The sequence below is a fragment of the Trichoderma asperellum genome, chromosome 7, assembly GCF_020647865.1.
Source record: "Trichoderma asperellum chromosome 7, complete sequence".
Taxonomy (NCBI): Eukaryota; Fungi; Ascomycota; class Sordariomycetes; order Hypocreales; family Hypocreaceae; genus Trichoderma; species Trichoderma asperellum.
Genome location: NC_089421.1, coordinates 2,446,348 through 2,462,401, shown reverse-complemented (window position 1 = coordinate 2,462,401; position 16,054 = coordinate 2,446,348). Strand labels below are relative to the sequence as shown.

Below are 16,054 nucleotides of genomic sequence, written 5' to 3'. Positions count from 1 at the left end.
ACCACCATCTTCTAGGTACTACTAGGTAGGTAGTAGCTGCCATCTACCTGCTAAGTACTAAGATAATGAGGCTGCCTGCCCGTCTTCTGTCAACCAAGCCCGGCATCACGCCAGCAGGCACTCGGCCGGCGTTATTGCTCCCAGCAAATCCTCCCTATACCTGGTTCATCGCCCTCATCGACAGCCCCAAAAAACACGTAATTGCTGGCCGGTCTGATAGGGCCGCTGGGCAATCGCGCAATGGGGTCATGGGCGAAAACGTCTTGGAGGCGTCCGAGCACGTCACCCGCACTAACGCCCATCGGTCCCTCGGCCAGGCCATTTGCACCAAAGTCTGGCTGCCGGCCTGTCGCATCAGAGCGCTGTTGAAGTATTCTCGGACAGGCCCTGCACTCGGTCGTTCTTTTCTCTCTCCTTGTTGATTGTTTGCGCCTTTTGCAGCGGCGAGTTTTTATTGCTTTTTAGGCCCTTCTCTATGCGCTTGCCGCACTCGCCAAGATGGGCTGTCGGGTGTGCAGAGCGCGCAAGGTGAGTGAGCACCGCTAAGCTGCTCTACAGCTACTATTAGCCTATCCCATCACCAGCTGCTGGCCCACTTCTTCTCTGTCTGCCCTCTTTGCCCTACTGCACTGCTCTACTGCGTCTACAGCTTCCTAACCCATGCCTCTTCGGCGCATCGCAGGTCAAGTGTGATGGCCGCCCCAACGGATGTCGCAACTGCGAGCGCCTCCAGCTCGACTGCGTGGGCGACAATGGCTTGACCGCCAGCCGCAACACGCCCATGGCCCTGCGCAAGATCCGCACCTATCGATCGTGCAAGAGCTGTCGCCTGTCCAAGACCAAGTGCAACGGCGACCGCCCGAAGTGCTCGCGATGCACCGCCAAGAAGACCGAGTGTGTGTACGACGGCGGCTCGGCCCCGCGATGGGCTCGCAACCTGGACCACGGATCGAGGGCCGAAGGCAGCCGGAGCAAGTCGCGCGAGCTGGCTGCCATCGCTGTGCTTGCCGAGGGCAGCGATGAGGCTGAGAACCCTCAGTTGGCCACGCCATTGACCAGCAACGGATCGGCAGAGCCGCAGATTCCGGGCGAGGTGCCGGGGCTGAATGGCCTCGAAAGCTTGCAGAGCGTTGCTTCTATCGAACCATCAGGATCAGACATTTTGTCATGGTATGTGAAATATCACAAGGCGGAGGGGAAAAGGGAAGAAGAAACGATGTGGTGGCTTTTATGGTGTGCGTGATAGACGAGAGTCCCCCCGCTGACAGCATTCATTCGTCCATCTAGGCTTGTCTCACCAAGTCTTCCCACCGGCCGCAACTTGCGCCGTGTCGTGGAGCAATACTTTGCCAACGTCCATCCCATCCGCTGTTTCGCCTTTGTACATAAGCCGTCGTTCATGCGGCAGCTGGACAAGGGCTTTGCGACGGACGATGAATCGGCACTGCTGCACATCATTTGTGCTCATGGTGCAAAGTATGTAGCTCATCTCACTGAACCCCTACATCATAACGATGCGATCCATAGCCATCCTAACTAGATTTCCTACAGGTTCTACGTTTTGAATCAACATGAACACACACCAGCCGCTGGTTTTATCCGCCTGGCAGGCAACCAGTGGGCCAAGAGAGCTGAGTTCCTCGTCTTGACCAATTTTGGAAAGATTTCTGTTCAAAGGCTCATGGTATGCTAACTTAATACTACCCATTCGATAATGACGATCCCAGCTTACCATTTACTAGGTCGCAATATTGCTTCATGACTTTCACTTCCGACAAGGAGAGTATTCCAATGCCCTGATGCTAAGCGGTCTTGCTGTCCGCATGGCTCATGCCCTGAAAATCAACGTCGAAGCATCCCCCGATGTTCTTTGCAGTGAAGCCAAAGAATCGACCCCATCAGTTGTCACCAGAGAAAGCCGTCGGAGGCTCATGTGGGCGTGTTACGTCCTCGATGCATGGGCAGGTAGTGGTATCGACCAGCTTACCCTTCTACGCGAAAACGATATTAAGATCCAACTGCCTACGAATGAAAGAAATTTCGGGCTTCGAATCGCATCGGTGACGGAAACTCTAGGCGTAGGCCATGTCCTCCAATTCTTACCGCCGTCCGTGGTGCCGAGAAAGCCGTCTGCGAACATGGGCATCATGGCATACTACATCCGAGTAGTAGCGCTCTGGAAACGAATCGTCAGATATGTAAATCAGCTCGACTCCAATCTTCCTCCTTGGCTCCCCGACTCACCATTCGCCGCCCTCGACGCCGATCTCCGCCTGTGGCAGAGGGAGCTGCCCGAATTTGTCGAATACTCTATGGAAACTATTTATGCTCGACTGGATTCAAATCAGCTAGGAGCACTGGTCCTAATACACTGCACATACCACCACAACTACTTGGAGCTCTACAAGATATCCATGCCGGACCTATTCAAGCTTCCCAAGCCCCTTTCCGTGCCACCAGAACATCATGACTTTCTTCAATCTGCACAAGCCAATTGCTACCATCATGCGCAGCAGATTGCAGATATTCTGGCTGAAGCTTCCGATCATGGAGCTCACTTGTTATCTGACAGTTTGCTGCCATATTTTGTGTACGACAGCAGTAGGGTGATGCTGTACTACGTTGCGCGGCTGCTCGACCCAGTCAGGCCCGATGCCCAGTCAAAGATGGAAGATGCCATCAATGCTGTTGAGAGCAACCGTCGGGTTCTTAAGATGATGTCTGCCCTATTTCCAATTGCGCAATCGCTAGTGAGTCTCCGAATCTAATCCCGATAAGGTGTTACAAATACTGAATATGTTTACCATAGTCAAATACAATTGATAGATGGCTGTCCAAGATCCGGCAATCCACTAGCCACAATGATCTTGTGAGCAGGATGCTGTCTGAAGTCCGCTCTGAAACTCACGAGGGCGAAAAGTGAGTATATCCAAGCCTGTCGTCCCTTATTTTATTTTATTTTTTCTCCAAACGTACTTTTGCTGACCGATGTGTCATTACAGATCAACTCGTGTGTCCGTTAGCCCCGTTCACGCCACACCAGAGTTCAGCCTTCCCTCCATCTCTCTTCACTCGCTTGCACGGACAGGTATTGCAACAAGACGAGCGGCGGATCGTGCAAGCGGCGTTCGGGGATTGAGCTGGTCAGCCGAAAGTCCAGGTGCCGCCGCATGGGACCGCAACAATGCGGCGCAGCAGCTTGTCGGTCTCAGCCAAGACGTCCTCACTTCATCACGGTCGGGTCTTCAGCATGAGCAGCCGGTGCCAACAGCGTTGCCGCAGCTGTCGCCTCCAGCCTATTCCAAGCGAAACGCCCCGACCCAGCCAATGTGCGAAGCACTCGACTTGGATGATTTGCAAAACTTTTTATCGTGGGATATGTACGGTATAATGGACATGGGTGACCCCGTTCCGGATGACGGGCCAGAAGACATGACTATGCGGTCGTGGTCGGGATCCAGCGATGCGATATAATTGGTATATGCATAATGGGTGGGATTGGCTTGTTAAGCATGGGTTTAATTACGGATAAGATACCTCTGGGCATTCGTTTTTAAGGCGTATCATACACCATGGAGTAGTACATTTACTAAACTCATAGTATCTTCCAAGAGACCGGCATAGAAGTCCGGCGGAGTTTTGGGCGTTTGGATCGCTTCATCGCCAATGGCGCCGGCCCGTCGCTTGGGTGATCGGCTATTTTATGCGACAGTGCTATGCCTTTTGAGGTTTACGTTTGTGACGCAGCTACTGAAGCTTATGCCTGTACCTGTAGAAGGGAGACTTTATGCTTAGGTTCTAGTCGAATGCAATGTGGCTTTGCGAGTAGATGCCGAATGGGGAAGTATTCGGAGTATCGCATCAAAATTCATATTAGTGGGTACTTGTGACCTTTGTACGGAGTGTAATGAGTTGTTTGACCTTTAAAGAGCATTTAATAATAGGCAACATTTTCTATAGCCTAAATGGATTCGAATGGTAAAGAAAGGAACATAGAAATGGATCAGTAAATAGTCGTTGAAGCTTACTGGGGAGTCCACTCACATAGTCGAGAGTATCCAGCAAGAGTGAGACGGATTCTTCAGCGCAGGGGCGGAAGCGATTTGTGGGCCAGAGTGGTCCACAGTTTAGAGTGACTAATAGTGCAAGCCCTTTCAACAAGTTAATCCGATATGGTGTAGTGGCTAACATCGCTCGCTCTCATGAAGATCCGAGCAGCCCTGGGTTCGATTCCCAGTATCGGAGTTGATGTTTCTTTTTGACCTTTTTTTCTCTATTTTTCTCATGTCTACTGGTAGCTGTATTTCTAGTTTCTAATTGGCCGTTCGACCTAACGAGACGGAAGGCTGGTCAGAGTGAGCACTAAGAATTACACCAATAGCTCCTCTTTCTCTGCACCTGGTAGCAGCTGAGTGACGCCACCAGGCATATTGCATGTTTACTTCTGATACAAAACGGAGTCATTGTAACACAGCTCCACCAGCTGATGGGCAACGAAGGATCTCGTGGATTGGCCTAACGATCGTGGACCTTGTCTGATCCTAGTGGAATTGCCCCTCTCCCGACAGTAAACAAGGCGATCTTGTGTGTGTGAGACAAGAAAAAAAAAAAAAGCCCTGCCCGCCGCTAAAATCATGGGGTTACGGGCCCTGGCCCATGTCTTTGCTGCGCCCAGTAAGAATTCCGAATGCACGTAAACAAGGCAGACGGCGTGATGTTTTGCATGAGGCTAATGGAGTTGCTGCGCCGGGCTAGAGATGATGATGCAAACGGTGCGTGTAAACATGTTACATATACAACATCTGCTGGGTTGGCAAAGTGGTTGCCATGGCGAAACAAGAGTGCTCACGCCGGGTTCTACGACATGAATTTTTTGTAACCACATCTTAGTGTACTAGTATTTAGAACTCAAATTGTGGTAAATCATAAGAGATTGCTCAATTTCGCACTCAAAAAGAGGGAGACAGACACACGGCATCGTCCCGATCTCAGCCGAACGACAAAGATGGCATCGCGGGGTCAGTGCCTTTGCTACGCCCTGAAGCAGCCACTCACGCTGCGCGGGCCGCTCGCAGGGCGCCTCGAAAAGGCAATCGGCGTCGCCATGGCAACGTTCAGCCCTCAATGCGGCACCAGGGCGGCTAAAGAGTGGGGATCTTCAGCCGGCCAAATGCCACTCGTTTGGCCCCAGAGTCGCAGCCATTTTTCATGCAAAAGCTGTCTCATGGCCGCTGCAGGTCTCGCTTTTGCAATTCTTCTTTTTCCTTCTTCTTCACCATCTTTGCAGACCGTGCATTGATTGAGGCGAGGCTTGACGCAGCGCCGACTCTCGTTACTTTTTTCCTTACCGAATACAAGCGCTTGTTGAAACAAGGAAGGTTTATTTCTGTAGTTACTCTTCTTCGCTTTATCGACAGCTATCGATTGCCGCCTGACGATCTCTCTGGCGCACATCAAGGTTGATCAGCACTACTATTTATCCTTCATGACTGTCTAACATTGATATCTTGTTTCCCCTCCAATTACTCCTACCAAGGAAGGGATAAAAAAAGCTGCCCAGCTCGACTCCCTTACTGGACACCCCTGCGAGATCCCAGGAGAGCCCCGCGCTCTTCCTTGTCACCTCCCACAGACGCTTTGCCAGGCAACTCTTTTCCTTCATCGCCGCCAGAAGCCTTTGCTCGACTTGGAGCACCCACGAAGCTTCAGGCATTCCAAGCCTTTGACGGCAAAAACCTCTTTCGCAACACTTGAGTCGCCTGGGGTGGCTGATTTTGTTCGCCATGGACTCCAGCTACCTCTCCAAGCAGGTCAACAGCAGCATTGACCAGCTGCATGGTATCTTTGACGAAATCGGCGTGCCAGACCATGAGCGCGAGGCTCGAGAGGCAGAGGTGCGATGATTCCATCTTCCTACAAACTAATGCGGCCATGATGATGCTGACGCAAAATGGCACTGTAGCTGTTCCAAGCTCTGTCGGAGGCACTCAACAACCACCTGCGCACGGTGACAAAGGAGAAAAAGGACATGATTGACGAAGCCAAAAAGACCGTCACGGCGATTCGACAGATGGAAGCTTCGATGGACGACTCTAGGCCCCGACGGAAAAACTCGACGGGCGACGACTTGAAGCTTTCGTATCCTCTGATACCCTGCCTGCAAAGGCTCAAGGAGAAGCATGGGCAGGTGCAGAAGCAGCATAAAGAGCGATTTGAACAAGTCAAGAGTGAGCGGATCTTTGTCTGCAACCCAGCTGGCTTTCGGAAACCATTACTAACATTTACTTGCTACAGAGCTCGTTGAAGCCCTCGAATCATACTCATCACACCTAGAGCCTTCCTTCGTCAAGATTGCTCTCCCACCTACCGGTCCCAACCAGTCTGTTCCACTGACATTCGATCTGTCACCATCATACGTAGCCCGCCTTGACGCAGAGTTCACGCGAGTGTATGAAGAGTATACTCGCCGGCTCACGACGGTGGAAACACTAGGTGACGACATCATCCAGCTGTGGGCCGAGCTTGGCGTTCCCCAAGCTCAGCAAGATACCGCCATCATCAAATATTACCGCGAAGCTCCTGAGCAACTTGGCCTTCACCAGGAAGACATCCAGCGTCTGCAAGAGAAGCATGATAAACTATTGGACGAGAAGAAGAGTCGCGAAAAGAAGCTACGCGAACTCAAGGCTACAGTTGAAAACCTCTGGGAGAAGCTTGGTATTGACGAGGAGGAGACCAAGGCTTTCCTTAACGAGAACAGAGGCTGCGGCATTCGCCAGATCAACGAGTTTGAAGACGAGCTGGAGCGATTAAACGTGGTAAAGCGACAGAACATGCACATCTTCATTGAGGACGCGCGCGTCAAGCTTCAAGAACTCTGGGATGCCCTGTACTTTTCGGACGATGACATGCTCGAGTTTACTCCTGCCTTTTCAGATGTCTACAGTGATGCGCTACTGGAGGCTCATGAGCGCGAGATTGCTCGCTTGGAGACACTCAAGGAGCAACGTGCACCGATCCTCGACCTTGTTGCTAAGCATAAGGCTCTGATTAAGGACCGAGACGAACTTGTCGCAGCAAGCCAGGATGCCTCTCGACTCATGTTACGCGGCCAGAAGGGCGAGAAGCGCGATCCCGGAAAGCTGCTGCGCGAAGAAAAGATGCGCAAGCGTATTGCCAAAGAGCTACCCAAGGTGACGGCCGACGTTCGCAAAGCACTTGAGCAGTGGGAAGACGAGTACGATAGACCGTACTTGGTCTTTGGCGAGCGATACCTCGACGAGTTGGATACCGAAGACTCAAAGAAGCCTGCTCCAACTCGATCCAGGACTCCGGCAGGTCCTCCTCCATCGGCTACCAAAGCCCTAATGAAGTCAGTATCATCTTCGGCAATCAGGCCTTCCACTACCACCAAGGCCTCCCAGCCTCCTCGTTCCATGACAAAAACTCCTACGGCCAGCGTATACAACCTGAGCAACAAGTCTCAACCCATGTTTTCACAATCCACCGCAGTGCCTAGCAGCCCTACGAGACAGCCAAGCACAAGAGCTCCTCTATCTAAGATGAAGGATGGCAGCAACTCACCAGAACGGCCTAGAGCACAATTTCAGAAGAGCATGGAGGCTTTGCGTAAGGGCGGCTCCGTCAGGCTTCCCCCGCCCAAGATGCGCGAACTGAGATCCGTCGCATCGCTGGAATCACCATTCAAGCCTTATAAATCGACGGGGTCAAACACCAGCGTTGTCCGTGCGGTCGAGCCTGAGGACACCTATGATGAGAGGCCACAGTCCCGGATGAGCCGTGAGTCGAGCATGTCGCACAGTCGCCAGCACAGCTACTTTGGTGATGAAGATGAGGGTAGCCGCTATTCCTCAATCCGAGAGGTCCCGCGGTATCCTCAAACAGCCCAAAGCAGGTTCACCTCCAGCACATCGACCACCTCGACGGTTGTTACCGGCTCTGAAAACTGGGAGACATACGACGACTATAGCGAGGAAGAGCCAGACATGTCGGACTCATACTACGCCAAGCTTCGGGCCTCTCGCGGCAAGCGGATGGAGCCCGAGCAGGGCCACCGACCAGTTAGCAGCATGGCGAAGCGTACACGGGGAGTTCCTGCAGCTTACGCACCGCCTGTGATGATTGATCAAGATGGCAACCGAGTCACTTCAGGAGGTGGTGAATGGACAGAGACAGACGACGATGGCTTTCCTTGATCGTTTCTCGTTGCTGTTGCTCGTCAACGCTCACTACGTCCTGTGTTCTCACAGTTGATGTTGGAAAACGGTGTACATGAGAGATGTGTCTATGCTACTGACTGCCTATGATTGCCTCTGGGTAGCGAAACGAATGAAGAGCTTATGCGGATGCGGGCCATCTACGAACGGCGTTGCTGGGCCATTGTCTGTTCTGCAGGCAGTCAATGGCGCAATGTTTGCGGCTTCATTTTATTCCATCTGTTCGATTCTTTTTTTTTTTTTTTTTTTTTTTTTTTCCTGTGTCATATCTGCGCTGTGCTGAACATTGAGCTTTTTTGGTTGTACTTTTGCCTCTTTTGATTTCTCTTTCTTTCTTGTTACTTTTTTCGATATTCATGGATTGGGGCTTAATGGAAGATTCCCAAGGTGTAGGAGGGGAGAGGGAATGGAAATGGATTTGGGATTGGAAAGGCGAAAAGGGAAACGGCTGGCGTTGGATTCTGCTCGTATTTGCTTGTGTGCTCGGTATTGGATGGCTCTGACTGATTGGGGGAGGCCCTTTGTCTCTCTTTGCGTCGATTTCTTCTCAGTCTTGCAGCATGAAAAATGTTTCAATGTTTGAAATTCGGATGAATATAAATATAAATGTTCCTGTGAAGGTGAAGCTGGTCTCGTCCAGCATAAGGATGCCGAGTTGAGACAAATCCAGCTCAGCTGATGCCGTATAGCACTAGCCAACAGCCTGTTCTAGCAGGTGGCAGAGCGTCGACGCTACAGCACATGTGTCCCTGGCAGCAGGGCACTTGTAGTGGATGCGTGCACTGATCGCGTGGAGCCCGGCTGTTCTTTAGCGCTTCTGCAGGGTCACATTCCGCCCGTCGACGAAACGCCAGAAAGTCGGGGCGTCCGGCAGCTGCGCACCGAAGTTCCGTATGAAGGAAAAACCCCAACAAAAAGAGGCTGTTTCGGGGCCCTGTTTGGTGTGAGCTTGGCTGGGCTGGGCTGGGCTGACTGGGGGATCCTTCCACGTATTCGTGTTTCTCAAGGTCGAAGACTTTTTCGTTTTTGCGGGCAGCCTCTCCTATTTTTGTTTTGCTATTCGTCAGCTTTTACAATTCTTAGCAAGTATTGTTATTCTATTCATCGGAATGGGGTCTTGCGAATAAGTCCGTCCTACTTTTAATCGAAAATTGGAATACCTTATTTTTTTTTTTTTTTCTACGCTCTATTTTCATCTAAATGTCGCCAGCCCCGCGATAAAAGTATATATCCTCGGTGATGAAGCCCGCGGACAGCGCCTCCGCCGCAATTAGGGGCGCCACGCTGGCCTTTCAGAGAGACAAGCTCGAGCAGAAGCAACAACAGCAGCAGCAGCAGCAGCAGGGACAACAAGAGCCGGCGACGAGACACCCCTTGGGGAGAGCCCAAAGCCACGTCGCGGGCAGGAGAGACAATGGCGCCTATACGGCTGCGACGGAGGCGGTTCGATCGACAGGCACGACGACGGCCAACGGCTCGAATAACAACAACACGATCGGCACGAGGGCACAGCTTGGTCCGGGGAGGACGATTTCCACAGCCTCGGCACCAGAGCAGCAGCAGCAGCAGCAGCATGGCGCAGCGGTGGTGGGATTAGGTGCTTCGAGGCCGCAGCAGCAGCTTGAAAGCCAGCAGCAGCGTCATACCGGCGGCGGTGGCGCCTCCTCAGCGGCGTTTGCCTCTCAGGCTGCGCATCTGGGCCTGGCGCCAGCGGTGTCGCGCAAGGATGTCAAGAATCCGAGCCTCATTGCGGCGACGCTGGCTGCGAGTCGGAGTGCGAGTCCGACGAGAACGGCGACGACGACGACGACGACGACGACGACGACTACGACTGCGAGGATGATGGCGGGGAGGCGGGCCGAGAGCGTGAGGACGATGAGCTCTGCGAGCAGTGCTGGGGGCAGCGTCGGTGGTGACGTTGTGGATTCGGGTCCGTTGGCGTCTGCCGGGTCGTTGATATCGATGTTTGAGAGAGGAGGAGGAGGAGGAGGAGGGAAAGGCCCTTCGCCGCCAGAGTCGGTCGTCAGCGGTGCCGGAGCTGAAGACAAGATCAGGCCAGCGGTGACGGTGGTGTTGCAGAAGAAGGCGAAGAAGAAGCCAAAGAAGACTCCGACGGTGGTCGAGCGAGATGTGCGGGCGCCGCCGCCGACGCCTCCTCCCGCAGCGAAGACGCGCCGAGACCCGATGGCTGAGACAGCTCCGGGAGGGGACGGAAAGTCAATGTCGCCGGCGGCGGAGGTGTCGGGTGCTGCTGTTGGTCAGCGACCTGGTTTTCGGCGAGGAGACAGCTCGGAGTCGCAAACTGCGCAGAAACAACAACAGCAGCAGCAACTTAATGGTAATAATAATAGGGATCAACCTCAGCGGAAACATCAGCAGCAGCAGCAGCAGCAACTTCCGACGAATAAATCGAAAGAGAATAAAGCGATCACTTCGCCTCAAAGGCCCATGACTCCAGCAGCGTCTGCTTCAGCTGCTGCGAATACTGCGCATCCATCATCAACAGGTCCTTTACCGCAGCACAAACCAAAACCCAAACCCAAACCGAAGAGTTCTCAACCGCGGTCAGAAGCTACGACATCACCGCCGCGAGCGATCCATCCTGCTACGCCTCCGCCTCTCAAACCTCTTATGAGCAGGAATGTCACCGAGGTCGTGTCCCCGCAGCCGATGCGGGTGACCAAGACCCCGTTGAGTCCCACGGCCTCTCCGCACTTGACGCTGAACCCGTCTTTACATGTTGCTCTGGTATCGCCTTCGCCGGATCCGCCAAAGAAAAGTCACGATGTTTTGGTGGTGAAACGACCGCCTACGCCGCCGAAGCCGAGGGGGAGTCATGGCCATAAACGTGCAGAGAGTGGAGATCAACCTAAGCTGCGAGGAAGGTCGTATAGCCATAATTTGGATGCCGCAGCGGCGAATCAGTCGCGGGCTTCTATCGCTTCTGCAATGGTTCGGTCGGGGCAGTCTGTGTCTCCCCAGCATAGCGGATCCTCTCGGCCTTCCTCTATGTACCTCTCTACGGCGCAGGCGGTGACTCCCCAGCATAGCGGATCTTCTCGCCCGTCCTCTATGTACCTATCCAGGAGACACTCGATGGCGAGCACAGCGTCGACGCCTACACGACATCCTGGCTCCGCATCGCCGGGCCATACACAGCTGGATAACCTTACCGATGCCATCATGGCCGGATCGCTGGCTTCGGCTCGTCTGACGCCGCATCATACGGGTTCGACGCTGGTTCCTCCTCCGGTGCCGAAACGGCAGAAATCGCCTAGAATGCTGCATACGCTACGGAATCCTCACCAGGTATCCGACGAAGAGGACGATAGCCACAAGAAGGGACACAGGGCTCTATTGAGGAAGGGCAAGCATGCGCATCACGAGGGATCGCGGAAGAAGTGGCGCGAGGAGATTAGGCCGCGGGAGAGGAAGCGCTACGAGGCGCTGTGGGCGTCGAACCGCGGTATCTTGCTGACGGACACGCGGCTGATGAGTCCGGCTACGAGCCTCAGCAGCGATCTGGACAGGGATGTATCGCAGTGCGTGGCGAACGTGGTGGTGAGGGAGGTCTGGAGGCGCTCGAGGCTGCCGCTGGATGAGCTGGCTGAGATATATGACCTGGTGGATCGCAGCAGGACAGGGATGCTGAGCAGGGCCGAGTTTGTGGTTGGGACGTGGCTGGTTGATCAGAGGCTGAAGGGGAGGAAAGTGCCAGCAAAGGTTACAAATAGTGTCTGGGGGAGTGCGAACGGGGTGACTGTGAAGGGACCTAATGGGAAATGAAGAGGGTGGTGTGCTGTTTTTTTGATGTTGCTGTTGATACCCCTATAGAATAGATACATGCTGAGCGTTATATACGGTGCATTGGGTGGGACGTTGATACTTTATGATAATGGGATACCAGTATAGGCTGGACGGAAGGAATATACCTAGATTATTACCTGGAGGATGCATTGATGTTGTTGTGAATGTGGTAGGTTCGGGGTTGATGCTCGTTATTGAGAGGTTGACTTGGCGGATTGTATGCATTTGCTGAGGATGTAGCATGAGTGATTCAAGCGCAGCCAGGTGTCACATTTACGAGAGGTGTAAATACTTAAGTAACATCAAGTTTAATTATACCGCTTGGGGCTATAATACCAGTCTATGTAAAAAAAGTAATTATAAGATAAGATATCCAATGCTCGAAATCAAATTAGTCCGTTGTCCCTCAGCGCCTTCATATATGCCATGTAGTATATGTCGTCTGTACATTTCAGTTCAGTTTAGTTTAGTTTCATTTCATCCATTTAAGCGGAGCTAGACTTGAGGGTCTCAGAGGTCTCGCTGCCGACAGTAATAGTCACGTTGTAGGTGTTGAGTGAAGGGCCATGAGAAACGCCGTAGAGGCTGTAGACAGTAGCGGTGATGATGCCGTCGCCCTGGGCAGTGCCGGCGGGGAGGGTGACGGTTTCGGTGATGTTGTGGATGACATTGGAGTTTTCTGTTTTTTTTCTGTTAGCTTATATTATATATGCATATAAGGATAAGAAGTATTTTTTTTATAGGAGTGTGTGCACGTACTAGGTCCGAGGTAGAATGAGCCGAGGAGTTCGCCGAGAGCGCCGGGGTAGCCATCGCCGGGAGCGAAGCCAACGGCGATGGCAATGTCAGCGACGGTTTGGATGTAGTTTTCGGTCTCGATGGTGAGCTCGAAGGGGGAGCCGGGCTTGATGGTTTCAGGGACCGCGATGCCGGTGATGATGGCGTTGGCGCTGGCCAGGAAGGGGACGATGGCGGCGATGGAGAATTGCATTTTGAGAAGGTTGTGTAGGGTTGAGTTTGTGTTTTGGTGAAAAAAAAGTTGTGTGTGTGTGTGTGGTTTTGTAGTGTTGGTTGTTGGTGTTGGTTGTTGGCTGAGTGGTGATGACTGGAATGTCTCTGATGATCGGTGGGCTTCACGACGGTTATATAGTGGGCAGAAGCACTGACAACTGCCAATGAATAGCGGCTGTTATTTTCAGCATCATGTTGGATAGGTACTTGAGTCGAGGGGAGCGGGCCGAGCAAATGAGATCATCGATGACTCTGTGGATCGGCACCAAACACGAGGTTTTGGCTCCTGTTGGGCTCTTGCGCATGGCGAAAAGCCACTAGATACGACGTTTGTATGTACATGCAGATGCAGTTACCTTGTCTATTTTTGGCCCCCTTCTCTTCTTTCTTTGATCTAGACGCTTCTTTTCCAGGGAGACAATGCCGGGATAGAAGCCGGACACGAAGTGCATACTATACATGTATGCTGTGGCATCCAGCTACAGTGAGGGATGTACAGCGAATGCGTCGTTGTATGCGTGTGTCTCCCCCCCTGCTTTTTAGGTGGGACTAGAGCGATGCTGCAGGGTTCAATTTTACTGGTTTGCACGAGGAAAGACGAGGGACGAAAGCTACGGTATGACGATTTCGGGAGCTCAACTATTGACTAGGGCTGAGGAGGAGCGGCCGGGGATTATGGAGATCGGCAACGCTGAGGAGATGTGGTGTGGTGCATACGTACAGTGGGTGCTGTGTACATGCTATTGGATGGATGGATTACTTTGCTGCTGTTTGCTTGTGCATACGAGATTTGTGTGTGGCGATGAGAGAGAATACGTTGCGTCTGGTTGGTGCTGAGCTGAGAATTGAAAGAGGCATTGCTGGCAGGATTGGATTGATTGTTGTGGCTGCGCCTGACTCGAGGTTGGTGTAAATATAGCACGTATATGCATGCACCTAGCAGTAGTGGTAAATGCTTTGAAACGCAGTGCTGCGTCTGCAGTCGGTAAGGGAGAAGAGAAAGAGGGATTTAGTGTAGGTAGCCAGTTGTTGTTGTTAACCGGAAGAGATTTTTCCCCCCCTTACACCGTCTATTCGAGGTGTCTCAGTTGTTAATTCGAGGAGCCGAAGCAGGAGGTGGGAGAAGAAAGAATAGGAGATACTATCAGGTTCCTGAGTGCCGATACGAGAAAGGGCCCTTGCAGCAGCTAACTCGTGTTAGTGGGCGATTTTTAGGGGATTTGCATCGCTTAGGGGGACGGGATGGAGGATTGACAGGCATCTTCAACACGAGGTCACGAGATGAAGAAAACAATCATCATTGCTTTTCTGTATCAAGAGAAATTGAGAATATCTTTTCAGAGAGGTAACATTTTAGTGGTGGTGGTGGTGGTGGTAATGTCTGATCTGACCTTGTCCCCATTTGCAACGTGTGTGGATAAATGTGGCCTTCAAGGTTACCTGCATTGCAGTTTTTTATTCCCGAATAGCTGAGATCTTCGGATTGTGTCGTCATGCGGGACAGGTTGAAGCTAAAACACTGCTTATAATGGCAAGTTATGACTTCATTTGTGTGAGATTCGATCGGCTTCGGGAAGAAAATTTTTATTTGTTTTCATTGTTGCTCGGAAGGATGGGAATGGGTGTGGGCTGACTGATTGAGTCGGGATGTTACGTAGTTGAGAGAATAGAGAAGCTCTGTTTTAAGCTGCGGCTTTGGACAAATGAGGCGGCGCCGTGGGGATCCACTTGGCCGGCAGATCCGGTGGGTATGAGAAGATTTTGACACTTTTGGTGGCGTTGACGGTGTTGCATTTTGGTGGGTTGTGAGTGGTGATGGAGTGATGGATGAGGCTTGAGGTGCTTGATTGACGGGTGTGATATAGTCTATACTGTTAGTTACCTAGTATACAAGCTGAGCTGTAACGAGGTATGCACTTGTACATGTATAGATGTATAACATTGATTGGTGTAGTTACCTATTTAACAGTAGAAATTAATACTGGACATATGCTATAGACAGTGGAGACTCGATGGCGGCGAATCGGGCTTTTACGGAGTTGCTGTCTCGGGGTGGTGGTGGTTATGCGCATACCCTGGAATAGCTTCACCGGCTTCAAATTGGTTGCAGTAGGTGCCATCAGGTCAAAACATCTCTTCTCTAGCTAGCAAAATAGATAATAAAATGAGTGAATTAAAAAGTAAATTGCATGGTGGTATTTAATTTCAGCTGTGGTGCTGTTCAAAACCTGTGTTGCACCCACAATGGTATGTGATTAAAATAGAGCTGAAGCTGACCACGACAAATGCAATGCAACATTATCGTCCTGTGTGGACGACAAACCTTTATAAACTACTTTAAGACCGCCCCTCTCAACCAAACCACCTACCTTGGCTGCTCACAGTCAATCATCTTCCGTAGTATAGTGGTCAGTATGCAAGCTTGTCACGCTTGAGACCCGGGTTCAATTCCCGGCGGGAGAGTACCGCCAACCCTCTAAGAGGGTCTTCTTTTTTACTTTTTTTTTTTTTTTTTTTTTTTTTTTTTTTTTTTTTTTTTTTTTTTTTCCCCTTCCGGTTTACTTATGCGGCTTTTTGCCTCTTATCTTTCATTTATGCATATCGTCTGTTTACTTTTTCTGTGCTTCTTTTGATTGGTTCTTGTCCTTTTAATTAACATTTCTTTTGCACGACCATAAGTCGGAAATCCTAGAACATTATTGTTACACACGGGAACGCCTCCATGTCTCAGCCTGATTGCATCTTCTAAGTATAGCCAACTGATAGCTCGTTACTTCGGTCTATTTGTCAATAAAACCGATCTTAGGCGTCAACGAGTCGCTGCCCAAAAATTCCCTGTCAAAAGATAAACCTGCTACGCTTAAGATCCAGATTCAAAATTCTTAGTAAAAGAGGGCCCAATAAACGGTATTCTCCTGCTTCCATTTGCTTGTCTTATTCCATTCTTTCTCATTATTTACTTTAATATTTCCTATTTACATTAGATTAGATCTTGCTTT

The 16,054-nt window shown here is 51.4% G+C and overlaps 5 protein-coding genes and 1 non-coding gene across 6 annotated transcripts; 5 read left to right on the top strand and 1 right to left on the bottom strand.

Annotated features, from left to right (window-relative positions):
- The first annotated feature begins 90 nt into the window (after positions 1 to 90).
- Positions 91 to 3,715, top strand: TrAFT101_011526 (uncharacterized protein). The gene is made up of 7 exons (XM_066129287.1): positions 91 to 528; positions 683 to 1,170; positions 1,288 to 1,476; positions 1,552 to 1,684; positions 1,743 to 2,750; positions 2,810 to 2,919; positions 3,003 to 3,715. Exons 1-7 carry the CDS (start codon positions 499 to 501, stop codon positions 3,472 to 3,474), a joined length of 2,430 nt encoding a protein of 809 aa, XP_065985419.1. The 5' UTR covers positions 91 to 498; the 3' UTR covers positions 3,475 to 3,715.
- Positions 3,716 to 4,166: 451 nt separating this feature from the next.
- Positions 4,167 to 4,245, top strand: TrAFT101_011525. The gene has a single exon. It is a non-coding gene; the product is annotated as a tRNA-Glu (tRNA).
- A 983-nt stretch (positions 4,246 to 5,228) lies between these two features.
- Positions 5,229 to 8,966, top strand: TrAFT101_011524 (uncharacterized protein). Its single transcript, XM_024910122.2, has 3 exons — positions 5,229 to 5,894; positions 5,963 to 6,227; positions 6,295 to 8,966. Exons 1-3 carry the CDS (start codon positions 5,784 to 5,786, stop codon positions 8,214 to 8,216), a joined length of 2,298 nt encoding a protein of 765 aa, XP_024758046.1. The 5' UTR covers positions 5,229 to 5,783; the 3' UTR covers positions 8,217 to 8,966.
- TrAFT101_011523 (uncharacterized protein) lies at positions 8,953 to 12,427 on the top strand. Its single transcript, XM_066129286.1, has one exon. The coding sequence runs from the start codon at positions 9,477 to 9,479 to the stop codon at positions 12,021 to 12,023; it is 2,547 nt and encodes an 848-aa protein (XP_065985418.1). The 5' UTR covers positions 8,953 to 9,476; the 3' UTR covers positions 12,024 to 12,427.
- TrAFT101_011522 (uncharacterized protein) lies at positions 12,361 to 13,240 on the bottom strand. The gene is made up of 2 exons (XM_024902725.2): positions 12,804 to 13,240; positions 12,361 to 12,723 (listed from the first exon to the last, which is right to left on the bottom strand). Exons 1-2 carry the CDS (start codon positions 13,033 to 13,035, stop codon positions 12,530 to 12,532), a joined length of 426 nt encoding a protein of 141 aa, XP_024758048.1. The 5' UTR covers positions 13,036 to 13,240; the 3' UTR covers positions 12,361 to 12,529.
- Positions 13,241 to 15,340: 2,100 nt separating this feature from the next.
- TrAFT101_011521 (uncharacterized protein) lies at positions 15,341 to 15,804 on the top strand (the record flags this gene model as incomplete). Its single annotated transcript, XM_066129285.1, has 2 exons — positions 15,341 to 15,463; positions 15,748 to 15,804. 2 exons carry the CDS (start codon positions 15,341 to 15,343, stop codon positions 15,802 to 15,804), a joined length of 180 nt encoding a protein of 59 aa, XP_065985417.1.
- Positions 15,805 to 16,054: the final 250 nt, after the last annotated feature.